The following is a 21,141-nucleotide window of genomic DNA, read 5'->3' on the forward strand; positions in this document are numbered from 1 at the left end:
ATGATTGTCATTTTTACGGATTTTGTTTCATAACTGTTCACAACTCCTGCAGTTATTTAGTTGGTACACCACTCGGGTGCCACATAGCGACACAAATAATGGCAGAATGAATCCAAAACATTTATAGCAGCTGCTATGATGCTACTGAATATTTCAATGCATTAGGTGCTAAAAAAGACTAACTGCTGAGAGCAAGTTCTGAAAACAGACTTGTTTGGGGGAAGCAAACTCAATCTATTTTGGAGAAAATGTTTGTGTTTTACAGTTGAAAGGACATTTTCAACCATGGTTTACAGTTTTTACTTTGTATTTTAAGTTTAGAGGCTAAATGTGTTCCTTTGCTGCCACCTTTACTTCAGCTGAAATCACCTTAAACAAAGAATGCGAGTTGCTCACATAATCAACACGTTTCTCGTCTTCTGGTAAACTTTGAGTTTGCAGAGTCAGCAGTCGGGTATCAGTTTGAACACAATGTCTGAGTATTTTACCTGACACAGCTGTTTATCGTGCACATGTGCACAGCCAGCACAACTTTACAGGTCTTCACCTTGAAAACAGTTATAACAAGCTAAACATTGCCCTGTTTAAACATGAATAAATAATCTGAAGTACATGATTGCTGTGCCGATGGAAGAAAGTTATTTTTACACACTTTCTTCATCTGACATTTCAGAGAATATGCAAATTTCATAAAATAGTGAATACATTTTTTTCTTTTAAATTAAAATAGATTTCAGAATTAAAACCCAACTTTTCAAAGATTAAATAGCTTATAAAACAAGATTTTTTTTTTCTATTTCCACCCCTTTTAAACATGAGAACGATACCTTAAACATTGAAAGGGAATTTTTTTGTAATTTTACCATCTAGCCAAAGTGTTCCTATTCCTAAAATGTTCTATAATGTAATCAGATTAAGAAGTCTTACTGTCAGGGATTAACTGGATGAGCAGAAGAACGCCTCCTCCGATAACCAGGAAGGTTGACAGAATCACTCTCCTTGGACATTTCCTCAGCAGACAGGTAGAAACTATATAGGCGGGAACTTCAGTAATCGCTGATAAAAAACAGTTTAGAAAAGGATTCCCACTCAGGTTAGAAGTGTTCAGGGATAACCCAAAATACCCAATGTTTATCGCCATCCTGAAAAGACAAAGAGAGTATTACATTTAAGGTTATATCCAGATTTTAATGGACAGATATTTATGTATGTTTTTGTCATTATGTACAACGATTGTTCTCTCATTTATCCATAAATGATGATCCCCAGAGAGTCAAATGTTTAAATTAAAAACTTTTATTCTCACCACAAAAGGAGACACATCAGTGTGATGCATCTGAGTTTACTGGACTTCAGGACATCAAGCATGGTGTATTTCTTCCCAGGTGGAATTTCCTCAACCTAAAATTAAATACATGTGCAAAGAAATATCTTCAATTCATCATGAATGTTTTTGTTTGTCCCACAGTGAGGCAAAGATTACATTGTTTAGTTTTGAAGTAATACACACAAAAATTAAATTAACAACAAACATAAGAGTTTTGAATATTGTATTTATATATGTTTTTTAAATTAATATAGAAAATGGTGTGTATTTTTCCCTTGCACTGCAGTTGTTTGTCTCTATAAGTTTTGCACATATTTTGTCCGTTGTTCTGCAATGGCTCACGCTCCGTCAGGATGTAGAAAATCTGTGAACATACATTTTCAAGTCCTAATACAAATGCACCACTTGAATCTAAGAATTATAGATAAATAAACCCTTAATCACATTCTACCTGTCCTGAAGTATCCAGTAATGTCATAAAATCATAAAACTTGACTTTAAAAATAACTTTGGAATCCATGAACATCCTTCTTAGAGCTGGTAGAGAATAGTTGAACCATTTTAATTTAGACTAGCAGAAAACATCAAAACAATAAAGAAATTAATGTGACAATCACCATAATTCTATTAATTCAGCCAGGCTTGTCGCTCATTCAGTGATTTCCTCTGTGTTTAAATCTCTTTCTGTGAAAAGCACACCAGAGATGAGGGGCCCTTGACCCCCAGCTAGCAGACACCGACCCTAAACATGGAAGTGACCAGAACACACTGTGGTTTCACAGCAACTGTAAAGAAAAAGACGCGGCGTGGACTGAGCCGAATCTCACCTCTGATTCTTTGAAGATGACTGACGGTGCCTGAACTTTGTTTTTCCTTGCTGCGTCTCTCACTATGACCTCCGCCTCCATCACTCTTCCTTGAGTAATCAGCCACCGAGGCGACTCTGGGATGAACCTGAACAAATAGTTTAAAACATTCATCACATTTTGAACATCATTCTAGAAATCGGTGTGAAATCCGTGACAAACCTACCACCACAAAGGGATGTAAACCACAGAGGTTGCTGACAGAACGGCTAGCAGGGTTCTCCAGTCTCTGATGCCGAATGCGATCCAAGGAAGGGTCATGTAGCCGATGCAGTAAAACAGGAAGGCCCCGAGGGTTGTAAAGAGGACTCGCATGGTTTTACTCAACAACTCCGTACCTATCAGAGGATTAAAGAAAAAGCCTCAAATGCACTGATAAACAAATATTACAGGTTCATATTTACTTACCCAGTACAAATGCAGAGATATAGATGGATATCTGAGAGGCTCCAACAAACAGGAACATGACACAGAAAATCCTCCATGACTGGGAGAATGACTGAAGCAGAACAGAGAGAGACTGAGCCCCGAGAGAGATGAAGACAACTTTCTTCCTTCCAAACCTGCAGGACGACAACAGGTTCATCTCATTAGCTTTGAATTAAAACATATTGAAGCAATTTAGATGAACTACAATAATTCAAAATAAAGAAGCTAAATTTGCACTAAATGTGTTTTTTGAACTAATGTGAGCATGATGCTTATTGGATTATCCTGGTTAAAGGTTAAATTATTACTCATAAGAAGCATAAGTTCAAAAAAAGCCAGTTTATATACTAATTTTTTTAACCACTAATGTTCATAATTATCAATCTAGTCATGCAGTTGAAAGTAGATTTACATTTCCAAAAGTTCATACAAATTGTTTGAAGATGCTATATATGAATGTATATAGAGTTATGTTCATACAGACATATTTTGGAGAGACATCAAAAGAATACATTTTGAACAGGTGTTTACAAGGAAAACCTATTCTGAAAGATAATTCTGGAGAGAAATGCTAACATGACAGGAGTGTATGTACCATCAGGTAATGACTGAAGTAACTGGCTCTATGTAAAGAGCAGTTTGAAAGCATGTTGAAGTTTAGTGGTAGGAAAAAGTCTGGTTGAAAATTTAAACCAGTAGCATGAGTGAATAATTAGAGGTGTGGACTGCATCAATGCCTCAGGAGTCACTAAACTGACATTTTCACACTGAAAAAACTAAATCAAGTAATTTAGTTTCTAGCGCAAATATCTTAGTGGAGTTGAACTCTTCAATCTTAAAAAACACGAATCTGTTAAACAGTGTGTGTGTTTCTGATTGTAACTGTGATGTCAACACTTGGTAAATTGTCTGGAACCCTGAACCATTTTATTGCTCATAATCAGCTTTTTGTATTTGCAATAGGAAGGTCATGGGTTGCTGACCTCTTGACCCTTGTAACCAGATCTCTGGGGGTTAAATAAGGGTCAGCCCTCTCTGACTTAAACTTCATGAGAACAAAATGAGACACAAACCCAAAAATTCAACTTGTAAAACAATCTGGGCTCCTTCAGTACCTCAGCAGAGCCACAAACAGATCATTTATGAAAAAAGGCTGATTTTCCTGGGGTGAAACATTTTAATTGGTTTTATGAAATATTCCAGTTGTATGTGGAACAGTTTCAGTTTTCATTACCTGTAAAAATTATGAAAATGCACAAAATAAAATCTTAAAATACATCACTATGTGCACAATGATAAATAAAAATGCACAAGTTTCTCAATTATTGAAATAAATTAACTCTGCTACTTTATAGGGAGGCAGCATATTTAAAAAATGAATGCCCTGTGAATATAATACCACCACATTTCATATGTTGAAAGAAAAACAGTTATCGCTGACTTGTGAAGAAAATAATTGCTCCAAATAACCTGACTAAAAACGCATTTACTGCAACAGAAGATGGCGCTGTTGTCTTTGTCAGCAGTGGATCTGAAATCTTCAGCAGACTTCACTAGGTGGTTTAATCAGGACTTAGTTTTCTTAAAGCAACAGCCATTAACACGTGTTTGATGCCACAGTGGCTGGGACAAGCTTATAAAATGTTGCTGAACAGAAAATCATGCTCTGCAGAATTAAAAGTTGTACAGATTTCTTGAATTGGATGAAATACCTGTCAGAAAGTTGTCCTGAGATTAGAGAGCCAAACAAATATCCCACAAACAGGGTTGAAGATGCAAAAGGAACTTTCCATTGGTTGTCACAGACGAGGTTCCACTGCAGACACACAAAGATTAGAAACAAAACTAAAAAACCCAGCAGAACATGAAAAAACCAACATTAAATGGACCTTCATACTGACCTCAGTGACTATTGTGGACTGGTAAACTTCTTTGCTGTAGTTCCATCCATCTAAACATCCTTCTAGTGGCAGATTAGTGAGATTAACGTCCCTCCCAGGAATATAACCCTGGTCAGAGAGATTTTTAACCGCAGCCAGATTATATCTGCTGCACTGGCTGTGAACTGCTTCATCACCCACTGCTGTGAAGGGAATGATGGCATTTCTCCATTCCTCCGTCAGGTTGACATCTGGAATGAGACAGCTGTGTTTTGGAGCTGCTCCTGCAAAGATGATGTAAAGTCCGTTGAATCCGGTTGATACAAAAACTGTGTTCAAGAGGAAGAAAGTGAGCCAGAAGTAAGGACCGATTTGTCCAAGAAATGCAGTTTCCTCATCGTAGTCTCCCATCTCCCCCTGCCTTGTTCACAGTGAAGTGTGGTGTCCCTCCTCAGCTCCTCAGCTCAGTGCCAGAGTTATAGGGTTGAGCTCTCTGTGGGGTAGAGTGGACTGGGTCCCTCGGTGGGCCGGAGTCAGAATTGAAAAATTTCCATTTCCAAGTCCTGTGAGTATTAAACCAGCTGTGTGCAGCACAAGTTTCTATACCAAATCGAAATCTTCTCTAAGGCCAGTTGACCCACTTGGAGCCTTCACTAAGTGATTTGATTTGCTGGAAGTAAAGTAAATTAAAGCTCCAGAGACGTTATTCTACTGTACGTACCCTGCAACCCACACGGCCATGAAAAGGTTCCTGCTGTGGTATTTTCTCTAAACAGCATTCCTCACTTTTAAATACTCCAAGTAGTCCACATGACTGTACTCTAAATGTTGCTAAGTAGCGCTAAGACTCTTGTTGGACTGTGTTAAAACAGACTGTTGAGGGAAACCTGCCTTTATGGAAAGTCCTACTGAAACTGTATCAATTGGATGTTTGCTTTGCTATCTTAAAGATAAACTCTTAACTCACATGGTCCCTGAGAAACCACACACATTTTGCAGACCAGCGTTTGTGGAACGACACTTGAATCTGTTGGGTCAGAATGTGTATTGATGTTTTTACAACTGTGTCTTTGGAAAACAAGAAAAGTAGACCTACTGTGTGTAGATCTTCATTTCTACAGTTACAGACTGTAACTCTAGAGGGAGACATTAAATTCTGTCTGCACAGCAGCCACAGCTAACGGATTACATAATCAGTTTTAACCAAATAAAGCTTTCTATGTTGGTGACTTACTCGCAAAATTAGGGAACAGATGTTCCCAATGAAGTCAGGTTTTTGCTGTGTGTCGTGTTCAAGACGTCCAACTGCATGTTTTTCTGTTTTCCTCAGAAATAATTCAATAAACTTCACAGAGAAAACTTCTGTGCATTCTGCTGGAGGACTGAGAGCTGCACCGCTTCATGCACTTAGTATTCTAGACACAAACATTTAGAAAACAGCAAACAGATGTGAAGAACAACCTCTGAATTACAAATGAATTAATGTGTCAACATGGTTTTAAGGAATTTCTACACTCCTTTTAAAATCAATTAGCTTAATCAGTGCATTGATTATTAATCATCAGGACTGTATTCAGAGTCTCCAGACTGCATTATTTCCACTTCCACTCTGATTACTAAATGTTAAATTTAGTAAAGTGACATTTTGTGCTCAACAGTTTCAAGCTCTTTGTTCCTTAAGATTAGAGCATGTTTGAGTTTTTTCTATCCTACATAGACAGCTAATCAAACTTTGGAATCTGATCCCAGTTGTCAGCTGACTTCAAAAGTTTAGAAATGGCTTAGTTGTGAAAACATAACTCCTGTTCAGTTTTCTGGTCTTTTGAAATTATTTTTTAGATATCATTATGTTTCTCTGTAAAATTATAATATAAATGATATAAAACAAACATGCAGCTGAGGAAGAAGTTAGGACATCTTATCCTATTATTGGTTGAAAATACTTCCATAAAGTGCTTCTGCAGGTCTCCTGCATTCCTCTAGGAAAGCACAGATATAGTACCAATAAGGCCAATAACCGATACCTACCACTATCATCTAGGTTAGATTTTCTTACACTTTTGATAGTGTAAAAGCAAACACACCACCTACGCTGCTTCTTAGCTTTAGTTAAACACTCGTACAATCTTGTACCACCATCACTGTTACATGAACCTACAAATACCACATGCTAACAGTTTCCTGAAACCAAACAGAAGCAAACATCGGTTTGTAATATCGGCCCAGTTTTACATACCTGATCCATACAGACATGTTAAAACATGACATATGGGCAATATATTGTGCATTATTAATAGATATATAGAGCTTCTTGTTTATACCAACATCTGGTTTTCCATTTTTTAGTTCTCAGGTCGTTTTTGTTAGATTTACTGGTTTGTTTTTGGCCATTGTCATGTTGCTCTTTCCAACCTCTGCAACAACTTTATTTCTTTCCTCAAACTCCCATGATGCAAAGTAGAGTTCATGGTAAAGTTCATGATGTTGAGCTGGCTGGGTTCAGCTGCAGCAAACTGACTTCCACCTCTGTGCTTCACAGTTCCTCTCCTGGTATGCTGGATTAGGATTAGGTTAAAGACGAACGCTTCCTCTGATTTGATGTCCAGATGGCTCAAGTTTGGATTAATCTGCCCAAATAATATTTTACCAGGACTGCTGGTCCTTGTCCAACTTCTCTCTGGTAAACTTCTGATTGCAGAGGTACGTAGTTCCACATCATCATTTGCAATAGTCTAGTTTAGGTCTCATGATGACATTTTAGGGATTTTGGGGATGTTATGATGTGATTTCATTGCGACAGATCTGGGAATGTTTGCTATTAAATTTTACTGAAAGTTTTTTTCCCTTCAGCTTTATAGGTTTCTTATGTGTATTTTGGGAAATTCTCGAGATTAATATTGAATATCCATCTGTCCAATTGCATAAAACTAAAGCAAAAAATATTTTAAGAGTCTCCTATTTTGTTTCACATCTGGATGCAGATACGCAGGCTGGCAACAAAATGTTCTTTGGATTACCATCAAGTTTCATGGCAGAATTTAATTTGCTGATATGTTTACTTACATTTTGCCTTTAAATTAATTTCCTTCCAGAGAATTATGTATTTTTTGTCCACTTGAAAATGTATTTTTGTTTTTAACATTTTTCTCACTATAAAATAATTCATTCCATCGACAGTCTGTGAGGAACAGCATCAATTCCTGCTGAGTTTATTTTGTGTGTGATGAAGTCTGTTGCAGTGTGTGTAATCATTAACATGTGCTTTAATACCAGATGTTACTAGTTCATAGTGCACACAGTCAGAGGCATGACTGTGTGCACGTGACAAAATATACAAGCACAAGGATTCAGTCAAACCATTAAGGGTCTGGTTTATTTTAAAGCTTATTTTAGCTTTAGTTTCCTGCACATATGTTGCAGAAGCAAAATGTTGGTAAAATTAAACCGTTACTTTAATTATCAGACAGCTTGAGATGGGCACCAGCTGACCCTGCAAGGATAAACATGTTAAATAATGGATGGACTTTAATTATCAATCTGACAATAATTTGGGGATAAACTGTGTATGTCTGTGTTTTAATGGACTTGGAAAAATTTTCCAGAAATGAGGTTCTGCTTAGCCAGATTCCTGCCTTCGGCACTTTTTGAACTGCCTTGTTGCTGAAAATGTGCTACATAAAATTACCTTACTGCAATTGTATTACATTATGTGTAACATCAAATGAAAACAGAGCATATTTAAAAACTTGCAAAGTCTTATTTTTTTATTTATAACTGATTTGTTTGTAAATGTCTTTGTGTCCACAGCACCCCCTTGTGGACGCCTGGAACCTTGCCTCCTGCTGCCTTGGTAGCATGTGTTGCCCCCAAATATTCTCTTTATTTAAATACAGCATCCATCTTTGAAAAGTAAATGTTGTTCACCCAAGTAAAATAAAACACAAGCAACGAAAAGCCATGAGAACATTTGTCCTTATGGACCTGCCACCTTTAAGGTTTTGGGTGTTTTTGGAGTTTGGTTGCAAATGGGAGTGGGAACTTACGTATAATAATCATACATGCAGAACAGTTCTCTTACCAAAAAGAGCATCACTTTAACATGGATTATATTACATTTAAAGCTCTGGAGTCACATATTGTTCAGAGGCATCAGGTTTGTGTTTGATGACTCAAACGCTGCAGGCTGAGAGGATCCGTTTTGTGCCTGAGTTTAAGAGGATCACCTCAAGTTGCAACATATGAACTTATGACTAGTGTTTGAATTTTACTGCAGAGTTTAAATTTAACAGATTTTTCTAGAGTCATTGAACAATTTAATCAATTCCTTTATGATGCTAAGTTGTAGTTTTCCCAAGATACCTTAACATCCACTTAGACAAGAATGAGGCTTCTGGGTTGGTTTTGTTTAGGACATATGACTATTTTTCTGTTTGACATGACCTCCAAACTTCACTAACTCAAACGTTTAAAGAGTATGATAGCTGACGCAGCTGCAGCCTTTAATGACAGTGGACACTAAACTGGAATACTGGATCTGAGTATTGAGAATCAGTCTCAGTTGGCCTCAGGGACTTGAGTAAACTCTCAGCCATCCACAAGCAGAGAAAAGAAGCCTGTTTCAGCTTGTGCTGGACAGGTGATGACTCCAAATCTACAATAGCTTAAGACCAAACATATTTTCCCTCGGGGTCGGGTTCGGGTTCTTGCCTTCGGTTCTTGTGTTTATTTGAGGTTAGTTGTGTCTTATATCTTCAAGTGAGAGATTGTGTTTTGTCTTCAGTGAACAGGTCTGGGATGGAGAGAATAAATAAAAGTTCATCTGATCAACTATGAAACAAGCTGTGAGAAAATGGGTACAAGCGTTTTGACCTTGAACATAAAGCGAGGAGCTGAAACAGTCTTCTTATTTTTATTTATTTTGACATAAATATGTATTGTTCATACCTATCTTAAATACAGCTATGCTCATTTCATAGTGGGCATTTATTACGACGGTTTTCCTGGGATCTCTTGGGTTCAATGACACTTTGCCCCTTTTGTGAACCAACATGAGGTCACCGTTTTTATTTGTGTAATGATTACAAAATGGAAGCTGTTAAAATATCAATTTGCTGTTATTATTGACTGAATGTCAAAGTTTCTCTTAGTTGGGACCAGTAACCTCTGAGTTAAACACTCTGGTTCCTAGACTCTTTGAAAAACACTGCATGCTATAAAACACTTTGTCTGTTTTACTCTTATATGATCTGTTTAAACCAAGTGAGGTTCAAGGGCTTCAACCACGATGGCTGAGCAGGCAGTGTGGTTTCTTTTTTATTATAAATTTGGCAATGTTGCTAAATTTATTAGAGGGGAAGATGAATAAGCATTTTTATTTTTAAGCTATGATGTGTCATTGGAATGCCTCAAAAGTGAAACTGGACTTTGTTGCGGAAAATTAAATTCTAACAAAAGTAGCAAAAAGTGAACTTAAGGATCAGTTTTATGAAAACTCAGACGAGTCAACACTTTGAGTGACTCACATTTCAGTATAAATGTTTCAGCATTTATACTGAAACAGTATAAATGCACACATTTATACTGGACTGTTCTTTAATTGATGTTATTGACAAACTTAATGGGATTTTCTGACTTTTAGAAGCAATTCCTACTGGACAGCAACTGGACATAGATGGGGAATGTTCTGCTTTCCCTTCCCAAAATTCATTTTTGGATATCTCTGAATCCTCTATAATTATCAAAAATACAAACATTACTTAGAAATTTTGTTTGAATTTGTTTTTTGGGACAGAATGTGCATTTCTACCTTGAAAAGCGCCTGCAAGTTGTAATATAACATAGTCGATTTTTTTCTACTTAAATGTTAATGACCAAAAAGGAAAAGTAAATGACTGAACTTTGTACAAATTTTCTCTCCTTAAGTCTGTGAGAAGTCTATATTTGTGAGGTCAGTTAATTATTGTAGGATTTGTGGTTTGGCCTACAAAGAACAGGCTTCTTCAGAATGAAAAAGCTAAAGACTCTCCTGAAACCTAAGAGGGCGGGATGGATTTTAGCTGAAACAGAACAGCTTCAGAGAAACCCGGACTTCATTCATTCCGCTGTTTCCCAACTCCAACATGCTACCGGAGTCTTCCGCCGCCAACAAAGCCACTGCTTACGAGGCGGCGACCGCCTTCCTGGGAGAATGGGGACCTTTCCAGCGGCGGGTCTTTTTCCTCCTCAGCCTGAGCGTCGTCCCCATTGGACTCACCGCCTTCTCCATCGTGTTTCTGGCCGACACGCCGGATCACCGCTGCGCGCTGCCCGCGCACCTGAACCTCAGCGCGGCGTGGAGGAACAGCAGCATCCCGCTGGAGGAGGATGCGAACCGCGACGGCGCTTTGGTGCCCAGCAAGTGCTCCAGATACAAAGTGGAGAATTTATTGAACTACTCAGAGAGAGGCTTGCTGCCTGGAGCCGACGTTAATCTGTCTAATGTGCCGAAAGAAGGCTGCCTGGACGGATGGGAGTTTGACCACAGCGTGTATACTTCTACCATCGTCTCTGAGGTGTGTTCAGCTTCCGACTCATCGGATGATGCTACTGATGCCAGTGGAAATACAAACCTACCAAATTACTTAATCTTATAACGAGGTTACATGGAAATCCAATTTTGTTAGTATAGTTAAAAAATGATGGTAGTTGTGCAAATATTCTCAAAAGTTAAACCTTTTTAGCTACATTTGACAAATATTTGTGTGTGATGCATTTTAAATCTCATTTTTATTAAACCGTCTTAATTTTTTTTCTTAATGTGTATTTTATCTGTGCATGATTTCCTGATCTAATCTATACTGCTTGTTTCCACACGTTTTTATTTTCCTGTCCTATGCAGTGGAACCTAGTGTGTGATGAAAGCTGGAAGAGGCCATTGACGTCTTCCATCTTCTTCTGTGGTGTTTTCACTGGCTCATTAATTTCTGGACAACTCTCTGACAGGTGGTGGACCCGTTTGTAGTTTAAGAGAAAGATGGCAGCATGAATCATTTTGTAACCTACAAGTTCTCCATGAATACAGAAGGGAAGCTTAGGGGGATGCACTCACATAAATAACTAAAAATCCTGAAGCAGACAAGATTTTTTTGACTGGTCAGTCCTGTTCGTTAAATGCAGGAAATCTTAATGCCCATATTTGGTCTATAAATGCATTAACTCACTACATACAATAAGATTTTTTTGACTATTAAATTACCTGACGCTTATTTTTTTCCTCTTATGTTTTAGAAAATTGTGGAAGTTGTCAAAATTGGACCCATCAGGTTAGATTTTAAGGAAAAATCCTCAGTACTCAGGAAAACCTGATCACTGCATCTGTAGGTTTAACCTTTGACTAAGATAATCATTGTACAGAAGTTTACCCAACACTCAAGACAATCTTCTGTCTGAGTTTGACAAGACAAGATGCCGCTCTGTCAATCAGTCACAAACTTTCAACAATGAAACACCCGAGTCAAGTCTTAGCTCAACATGAGCAAGATGATCTGAGTGAAACTGTTCAGGTTTCAGAACGATGTGGAACAGACGGGGAAGCATTCCTGTAGAGGTGCTTCCCTGATCGTGAACATATCAGATAAATCAAATAAGATATCACCAAGAGAAGAGTGAACCTCCACAAGTCCAGATCTTTTGATGTAAAATCATAGAATCGTTCAGTTCTATTCTTTGAACTGAATGATTTCCTGAACAGAAATCATTCAGTTCAGGAAATATAACAGATTAGAAATATTCCTTATTGTTCCACTGAGGGGAAATTCAGGAACAATGGGCTCCTGTTCCAGATATGAGCATGATAGGTGTTGAAGATAAATCTACAAACAGCAGCAGGACACATTGTGAAGTTGCTGTCTGAAACTGTTGGAGTATTTTTCACAGTAAAACGAGTTGCAACTTAAAGTGTAACTAACTCGTTTCAGAAAGCACAAAACCATCCCTGACAAATGTTGGAAGATTTCAGCAAAGTGGGAAGAGCCAAGAGACAAATGGGTTTAATATGTGAGCAGGGTGGTGTGCACAAACTGAGTTATACCAGGTTTGTTTGGATGAATGGAGCAAAATCCATTCATCTACTGTAAGAGGCGTATAACAGGATACCTAAGGTGTTCAACACAAATTAGTTTAAAAGTCAGTCTTCTTATTGTGAGGATATTTATGGAAAGTTTATTTAGCTTCCCAAAAATACACCTCAGAAGAAAATCTGTGTGCAGGTACAAATGTAACTTTATTTTCACCAATTTTTTATGTCTACAGATTAAAATATGTGTTTTGAGAGTCAATTTATCTATGCACTTAATGTCTTCTCACATTTTAAAAATTAGCCAATTCCTCTTAACACTGTTCCAAATAGTGGCCGTAGTCAAGCTATTATGAACTCGACTGACTGACTTTTTGTCATGTCCTCACTTTATACAATCTGTTTACTTCCCAACTAATTTATGCTGAATGTTAATTTCAGGTTTGGGAGGAAGATTGTGATGTTTGCCACCATCGCCCTGCAGGCGGTCTCCAAATTCATTCAAGTGTTCTCTCCAAGCTGGATCGTTTTCTGTGCTTTGTATTTCATTGTGGGGATGGGCCAAATTTCAAATTATATTGTTGCATTTGTTTTAGGTAAATCAGCTCAAATGTTTCCAAATTATTCATTATTACTTAAACGCAGTTTAACAAATGTGCCTGAAATTTGTCTGTAATGGGCTTGCTTTGAGGAATGGAGGTTCTGGGCCCTCGTACCCGAACACTTTTCTCCACGGCTGCGGTCTCTCTGTTCTTTGGTTTGGGCTACATGCTTCTGCCACTGATTGCGTTCTTCATCACCGACTGGAGGATGCTGCTGCTGGCCCTGATGCTGCCCAGCTGCCTGTGTATGCCTCTCTGGTGGTAGGTGGGTGTATGTTGCCATGTCTGTGTCCACTTTCTTCCAAAGTTTGAGTTTGACAATTTACTTACAGTACCTTTAGGTTTTTCTGAAATGAGCCTTTATTAGGACAATCAAATATGCTTTACATAAAATCTGTCATTTCCATTCACGCGCTGATAATGACAAGCTACTGGATCCGTCCTTTCTGGAGCAACAATCAATTATTAGTTTCTTTTTTAAATGTCTTATGTTCAGATTTTCCTTTTGAAATAAATTATGTAGTTAGTAAAAGTTTTTGCATTACCATTGAATTAACTGTGAATACTTAATCTAAAAATATAGATTTGAACCTTTTATGCATTTAGAGTGGTCTCAATTGTATTTATATCCTTACACATTTTTCAACAAGTTTTGGGATTTTCTTTTTAAACAAATCTGAAAATGTGCCGTGTGCATGAACTCAGCCCCACTAAGTGAACACCTTGTAGTTTCTGCAGCCATGAGTCTCTTTGTTATGCCTGGTTTGCATGTCTAGTGACTGACGTCCTTCTGAATTATTCTTTGTAAAAAAGCCACTCCATCAGTAGAGCATTTGTGAATATCAGTTTTCAACTTTTGCCACATTGACTGGGTTACTTTAACTCATACAAATGTTTTGTTGCTCAAGCTGTATAGTTACTGCTATGTGAATATCTGCTCCAGTTTCAAGTCTTTTGCAGTCCATCTTTCAATCAACTCTGACCAGCATCCCCGCAGCATGATACCACTTCCACCATGTTTCATGATAGGAACGCTCTTTTAGTGATGTGGATTGCTGTTTTTTTTTTTTTTTTACCATTTTAAATGTTTTCCAGAATAATTCCTTGGTATTATCTGACCAAAGCAAATTTTTCATGCGTTTGCCGTGTCATCTGCATGGTTTGTTACTGTCATTTTAACTTATTTTAGCTTTTTTTGCACACTTGAAAGACATTTTTGGAAGGCATTATATTTTCTGTTTTGCCTTAAGATTAATCTACCTGAGGTACAGATCTCAGTTCAGATAAGCAATCGGTCTTGGCGTGTTTGTGGTTGCACCATTCTTCGTTTCAGATCATTAATGGACCAGTACACCCTGTGTTGTTCAAACATGACAGTGGGTAAAATAAGTACTGAACAAGTCAACAATTTTCAGCTGGTCTACCATTTGTGGAATAAATAATAATTTCAGTATTATTTATACTGAATTAAATGACAGAGGTGCTACATTTGCTAGTTATTTCACTTCTGAAATCAATTAGCTGCACTGGATTTTATTTAGGGGTGTCAGATGAAAAGAGGTATGAAAATGCACTCAGCACTTTAGACTTTTATTTGAAGATGGTTTTGGGTTGAATCATCAAAATGCAAAAAGAGATTCAAGGTGTCAGAATACATTTACAAGTCTCTGTAAAAGTAGGAATTTTCAGGATGTTTTTCCATGTTGGATTTGTACTTTCAAGTGTTTTTACTTGTTGGATTAAGAAAGCAAAACATCCAATGTTAGTAGGAACACAGTCTCATTTCTAAAAGAGGCCATTCTGCATGGGGGCATAAGGGTTATGAAAACATTATTTCAGTATTTATGAAAACATTTGAGCCACGTTTGACAAACTGGCTTTGGTCACTCCAGTAATATTGTAAATATTACTACAGTCATCTGTTGGAATAACTTTGAAAAAATAAAGAACATCAATGTGATTTTTTAATGTGGAACATAAATATTTCCATAACTGAAGTCTATGAACCTGCTGTCACTGTGTCTGCACAGAGTGTGTTAATGTGATCAGAACCGGTCTGCTGCATCAGGCTCTGAAATACATTCTCTTGCATTTCATTATGTGCTCAGATTGATTTAGATTCATCACTAATCTCTAAAATAATTTAGCTTTTTTCTGACTTTGTTGCAGGTTCATTCCAGAGTCTCCTCGATGGTTGCTCTCTCAAGGGAGAACAGAAGAAGCCGAGGCCATACTCAGAAATGCAGCTGACATGAACAACATTGAGCCTCCAACAGTCATCTTTAGCTCCTTACAGGTGAGAACATCCTTCATTAGAGAAATTAAAACATTTAGTTTCCTACAGCCTTAATATGTTGTAAAGACAAATTTGTTAATTTCTTAACAGCCTCTGGAGTATCAAGAATGAAACTACTTAGATTAGTTGTGAGTGGATGTAAATATATATAAATATATTTTCAATTTTCAGTTTTTATGTGTTCTTGGAAGCAAAATGTATTCAGGAATGAGCTTCTTCTTATTAAAGGAACATAAACAATAATGTTCCTTTAACAATAAAGGAACATTGATCCCTTTACTGCAAGGGATACGACTCCTTGCGGTTTTTACTCTCTACATTTGGATTTCTGTCTTGCAAAAATACATGCACCATAAAATGTTCAACTTGCCTTAAAAACATTATAACCACAAAATCCAGTGGATAAATGTGAAGAGTAAGGAACATTGAAATATATGGAAGAAAACAATCTGGTCAAAAGAAGAACGTAACGATAACCTGTAAACAAACAAAATCCATCCCCACTGGAAACACGGTAATGGCAACATCATCCTGTGGGGATACTTTTATTTAATTGATCAGATTTTATGCTTGGACAAATGAAGCTGAATAGGAGACGATTTTCCAACCTAATGAAGCAGGTTAGAGGTTTACCTCTCAGGAGAACAATGGGCTGACAATTGCAGGCAGAACAACAATGTAAAGATGCCGATCACTGCATTATTTAGTAGTAAAAGGGCCCAGTCAAAGCCCAGATTAAAATTAACTGGAGAATCACTGGCAAGGATTGAACCATGCTTTTCACAACTGACTGAAGAAAAAAAAAGGTTTTCGCCTCTGGATGTACAAAGCTGGTAGAAACTACAAATTCCCTCCTCAAGTGACAGCGAACTCAAAAGCCTCAGTGTCATTACAGTACCGCTTGGCTGATGTCTCAGCTTGTTAATTAGATGTCTGTTGTTGTTCTTCATGCTCCGCTGCTCCACAGAACAGAGTGAAGGCCAAGAAGAGGAGGCCCTGCAACATCTGTGACCTGCTCCGTTCTCCAAACATCCGCTGGATCTCGATCACGCTGTGGGTGATCTGGTGAGTCCATGCAGTCCCAGTGGGCCTCCACATTCCACACACACACACACACACACACACACTACAGTTAGATACACACAAGCACACACTTCGATTAGATACAGTTCTGCACATGCAGTATGCACAGAGTCCTTCCATCTGTCACCTTTTGTTCATGCATCATCTAAAGTAAATTTCAGAGCCTCTTTGTGAACATCAAAGACACGTCAAGTCCTGTGCAGCGACCGCCATGATGAAAACCAGGATTTATGTAAATACACAGCATGGATGCAGTGTGTGTCCTGAGTGGATCAACAGGACACACAGTGTTACTAGGAACCACGTTTCAAACTACAAGTTTTCATGGAATAGTTTTTACAAATACAGGACTTTTTACCTACCATAGAGCATAACAAAAGATTTGTAATGTTTAGGATTTGTCAAAATATGAAATGGTTAACTTTGTAAATATCACATAATAATGTATAAGATGTGGTTGTAAGTGACATTTGCTTGAATGGATATTTCTAATGTAGAAAATAAAAAAGCAACTTGCAGTGGAAACATTACAGCTAGTTTAAAATGCAATTATGCATTCAACAAATATAGAGTTAATATTCTGACTAAAATATTCTAACACATAAAGATTTAATATTTTTGTATTTATGCTTCAGGAACACCATCACCATCGCCTACTTTGCCCTTTCCCTGAACACGGCGAACCTCAACGGAAACCCCTACTTCAACTGCTTCCTGTCCGCCCTGATGGAGATGCCAGCCTACGTTCTGTCCTGGGTTATGTTTCGCTGGTGTTCCAGACGACTGAGTGTTTTCTCATCACTCTCCTCAGGAGGGTTGTTTCTACTCATCATACATCTCGTACCAGCACGTATGACATCACCGTTTACACAGTTTTATCATATTTTGTTGTATAAACTCTGATTAAATTCATGTTTTGTTCGCTGCAGACCTAACTGCTCTGTCCATAACGTTTGAGATGTTGGGGAAGTTTGCGGTGTCCACTGCCTTTGCCGTTGTGTACGCCTACACTGCAGAGCTGTACCCCACTGTGCTGAGGAACACGGCTATCGGCACCTGCTCCACGGCCTCCAGAATTGGCAGCATTATTGCTCCATACTTCATTTACTTACGTAAGTCTGCCATCTTCTTTTCCTTTGTTAGGTTAAGTTAAGAACTAATACATGTATCACGTGATTACACTAAGTTTTTATGATTTTCTCCTGATCTCTCTTGCCTTCTTGAAACACCTTTCCAGTTTTAATTAGTATTTTCAGGTGTCAATATGTTAAAAGGCCTTTGAATAAATATGTTTTTAGCTGTAATTTTAAGTAGCAACATTCAACTTTGTGTTTCTGGGGCACGAGTATGTGGCACAAAGGCATTCTTCAAACTAGAAAAATAAAAACTTGGCATTCACGTAAACAAAATGTAAACCATCTGGTTTACAGAAATAGTTAAAACAAAAAGATTGGATTATAAAGTTTATCTCGTTATTATGATGGAAGGAACCAAAATGCAAGGAGATAAAGAAAACGTTTTAGTCGAAAATACAAAAAACGTACAAAAAACTGGGAGGAGGCTGCAGGGATCCAGGGAACATGATGCAAACGGAGTAAGACAAGAAGAAGGAGCAAGGAGTGGGTGAAAGAGAGGCGGCTAAATACTGGGAGGGTGAACGCTGGAACAACAGACCTGAGCTGATTGGCTAACAGGTGTCAGGTGTGAGGGGAGAGATCACACTGCAAAAAACTAAATCTTACCAAGTATTTTTACTTCAAATATCTTAGTACACTTAAAAAATGACAAAACTAACTTTCAAATAACGTAAGCAAGATTTAGGCACTTGTTTTAAGTAATTTCTTAATATTCTAGTTCCATTGGTAAATTATTTCACTTGTAACATGGGAAAAATGAATTAAGTGAAATAATCTACCAATGGAACTGGAGATCTTTCAAAAATATTAAGGAAATATTGACTTAAAATAAGCGTTTTAAGTCAATATAACTTGCTTAAAAACGTTACTTGTAAGTAAGTTTTGTTTTATTCCAAGTGTACCAAGATATTTACACTAGAAACTGGATTAAATTACTTGGTAACATTTTGTCTTTTTGCAGTGCAGAAAGCAGGCTGAAGGGAGAGAGAGAGAGAGGAAGGCACAAGGGGCGAGGGAGAGTAAACAAACAAGGGAACATGGAAAACCAATCTAACTGAAACAAATAATAACTAAAGCACAAGGAATAAATAAACAAAATATAACTAGATCAACTAAGACTGAAAAAAAAACAGACACAAGGAAGCAGAAGAAAACAGATAATAATCAAAACTATGAGCCCAAAATCCAAAAACAACCCAAAGTCCTGATACTCATCTCCATTCAGTCAGCAGAATGGTAAGAGAGGTAAAACTAAATCTCCAGAGCTCATCGTTACCGACCTGCAGAAAGAAGGTCGGAAGCTCAGATTGTGGTTTGATTTCTGTGGGGAATTTGCATTTTCTTCACGTTTATGTTTTGGTTTTTATCGGGTGCTAACGCTTTAGCCCACAGTCCACAAACATGTTCGATGCCCATAGGGGTGAGTGTGTGTGTCTGTCTCTGGATATGGCCACCAGCTTTACTGACCCGACAGGGATAAGCAGGTGTAGATAATGGATGGAGATGAATACAGGGCACTGGAATTAAGGACTTATCTGTGTAACGCCACCTGCTGTGCTTTAAAATCTTTGTAATCGAGGAGGAAACCACATATTACAACCAAGAAGAGCCCAAGGCAGAAATACACCGTTGACCAGTCACTTGCAGACAAAAGCTCTCTGTAACTGTCTGACTTTAAATGTTTGTCTTGTTGTTTCCAGCAGCTGAGCAGTCCATTGATTGCAGACAAGGTTGTTTTTCACCATCCTTTCTCCTCGTTTGATGTTGCGACACAGGAACCTATTCGGTCTCCCTGCCTTACATCCTAATGGGAAGCCTGACCGCTGTGGCAGGGTTGCTGAGCCTCCTGCTGCCTGAGAGCTTTGGAATGCCGCTGCCGGACACAATCAGTCACATGCAGCAGTTCCCTGGGTAAGACTGACCCTCCAGGCCTCTGGCCAAATGACATCTTATTCATTTTAAATATTTTACAGGCCTGATCTTGTCAACCTGACATGTTGGAGCTCTTCCTGGAAAACCAGACCAACCAGGAACAGAAACTAACTTTAGCATAATGAATAATCAAGCGAGGTCCCTCAGCAAAAAGCTTGTTTGTGATTTTGAAAGTGTTTTCGTGCTGTAAAGTATGTTTCTTTTTAATTATTTTTGTAAATATACATATGAATTGAACATAGCATTAGCTGTCAACATGAAGCTAATGAGAGAAAACTGCAGCTCTCTTCCCATTGAGAGTTAAAACCAGACATTTACACACTCTGAAAATAAATGTTTTTTTTTCTTATTTTTTTTAATGAGATTTAAACCTTTTCTGTTTTAGGTCAGTTAGGCTCATTAAAAAACTGCTTTACCCCGGTAAACACCAGAGTACTTGGTGCAGTATTTCTTTTATTTACTTTGATTTTGGAAATGTACGTATGCTAGTAGAACTATGCCTTCAAAAAAAGCTCAGATAATGAGTCAGTCCTTCAAATGCTTCATGTAGATTATTTGGCAACATGTGTGTGATGGATGCAGATGTGCTGAAACTGCACATCTGCATCATGGGTGAGATGACCACTTACATTTTTATGTTTCTCCAGATGTTGTCAGACGACATCAAACTCTAAAGATGAGGAAAAAGCTGGGGAACAAAGGTCTCAGGTCAAGAGGAGCCGCCCTCAAATCAATCAGCAGCTATGAAGTGCAGAAATGAGAAAATCCATCTGATCAGGGAACCAAACAGAAAAAAAAATTTGAAAGAATTTTTTGTCCAACATTTCCATGAAAATCATTAACATACCTGTTCCGTTCTCTACTGTGCATTATTGTTATCATTTCTCTCCATTAATACAACTTCAGCCATAGCTGATAAACTGAAAATGATGTAGCAGAATAAACAGTTTAGAAAGTAAAGTTACTCAAATACAGGTTACAGGTTTTACCTTAAATTTTGGTTTTACATACAACACTGTGAAATTGTCTATATAATTTCTGATTTGATGAGAGTCACATGAACCTGTCCTCCTTTTTAGCAGTTGTCTAATAAATCATGCACTTTTGAAAGTGTGATTCAAAAATGTACATTTGACTGACTTGTAATGACTTTCCTTATTTTTGATGTTACTTTGATTATGACTGTGCTTTAAAGTTACATATTGACCTGTGAGTATGGGTGGTAAAGCATTTTGACCACTGACAGGTCAAAATGGTTAGCTCTTTGTCATTTTGTTTTAAATAAGCAGGTCATCATCTTGGTCTTAAGTCAGGGTGATAAAATGTAAAAATGTGATGAGAATCAAATAGTGATGATGACTTGGTCAGCGCGGTTGCTGTGGGGCGTCAGAAATGGTCCAAAGAAAAAACATAGAATTGAGACGGAGAATCCCAGTGGGGAGTGAAGGCGATCCAACATCCAAACAGCTGGATCCATGTTGAGCACTAAAATTACTCCAAGACAATAACATTTACATTACTCATTTTAAAACATTGG

The 21,141-nt window shown here is 37.7% G+C and overlaps 2 protein-coding genes and 1 long non-coding RNA gene across 3 annotated transcripts in view; 1 reads left to right on the forward strand and 2 right to left on the reverse strand.

The window, feature by feature from the left end:
- slc22a5 (solute carrier family 22 member 5) overlaps positions 1-5,369 on the reverse strand; it is a 9,702-nt gene extending 4,333 nt beyond the window's left edge. The window contains exons 1-7 of the mRNA XM_016660953.1: positions 4,524-5,369; positions 4,335-4,438; positions 2,602-2,756; positions 2,360-2,531; positions 2,155-2,281; positions 1,307-1,401; positions 931-1,142 (exon numbers count right to left, since the gene is read on the reverse strand). Coding sequence (XP_016516439.1) covers positions 931-1,142; positions 1,307-1,401; positions 2,155-2,281; positions 2,360-2,531; positions 2,602-2,756; positions 4,335-4,438; positions 4,524-4,913 — 1,255 coding nt within the window. The 5' untranslated portion in view covers positions 4,914-5,369. The remainder of the gene's footprint in view (positions 1-930; positions 1,143-1,306; positions 1,402-2,154; positions 2,282-2,359; positions 2,532-2,601; positions 2,757-4,334; positions 4,439-4,523) is intronic.
- A 5,172-nt stretch (positions 5,370-10,541) lies between these two features.
- On the forward strand, positions 10,542-20,743 carry LOC103152204 (solute carrier family 22 member 4-like). Its single transcript, XM_007572579.2, has 10 exons — positions 10,542-11,053; positions 11,380-11,483; positions 12,997-13,151; positions 13,247-13,418; positions 15,327-15,453; positions 16,421-16,518; positions 17,172-17,386; positions 17,466-17,648; positions 19,448-19,583; positions 20,252-20,743. Exons 1-10 carry the CDS (start codon positions 10,622-10,624, stop codon positions 20,349-20,351), a joined length of 1,722 nt encoding a protein of 573 aa, XP_007572641.1. The 5' UTR covers positions 10,542-10,621; the 3' UTR covers positions 20,352-20,743.
- LOC107833001 (uncharacterized) lies at positions 15,971-17,002 on the reverse strand. Its single transcript, XR_001658712.1, has 2 exons — positions 16,664-17,002; positions 15,971-16,543 (listed from the first exon to the last, which is right to left on the reverse strand). It is a non-coding gene; the product is annotated as an uncharacterized LOC107833001 (long non-coding RNA).
- Positions 20,744-21,141: the final 398 nt, after the last annotated feature.

The sequence above is a fragment of the Poecilia formosa genome, unplaced genomic scaffold (genome assembly GCF_000485575.1).
Source record: "Poecilia formosa unplaced genomic scaffold, Poecilia_formosa-5.1.2 Scaffold304, whole genome shotgun sequence".
In the NCBI taxonomy this organism is placed as follows: domain Eukaryota; kingdom Metazoa; phylum Chordata; class Actinopteri; order Cyprinodontiformes; family Poeciliidae; genus Poecilia; species Poecilia formosa.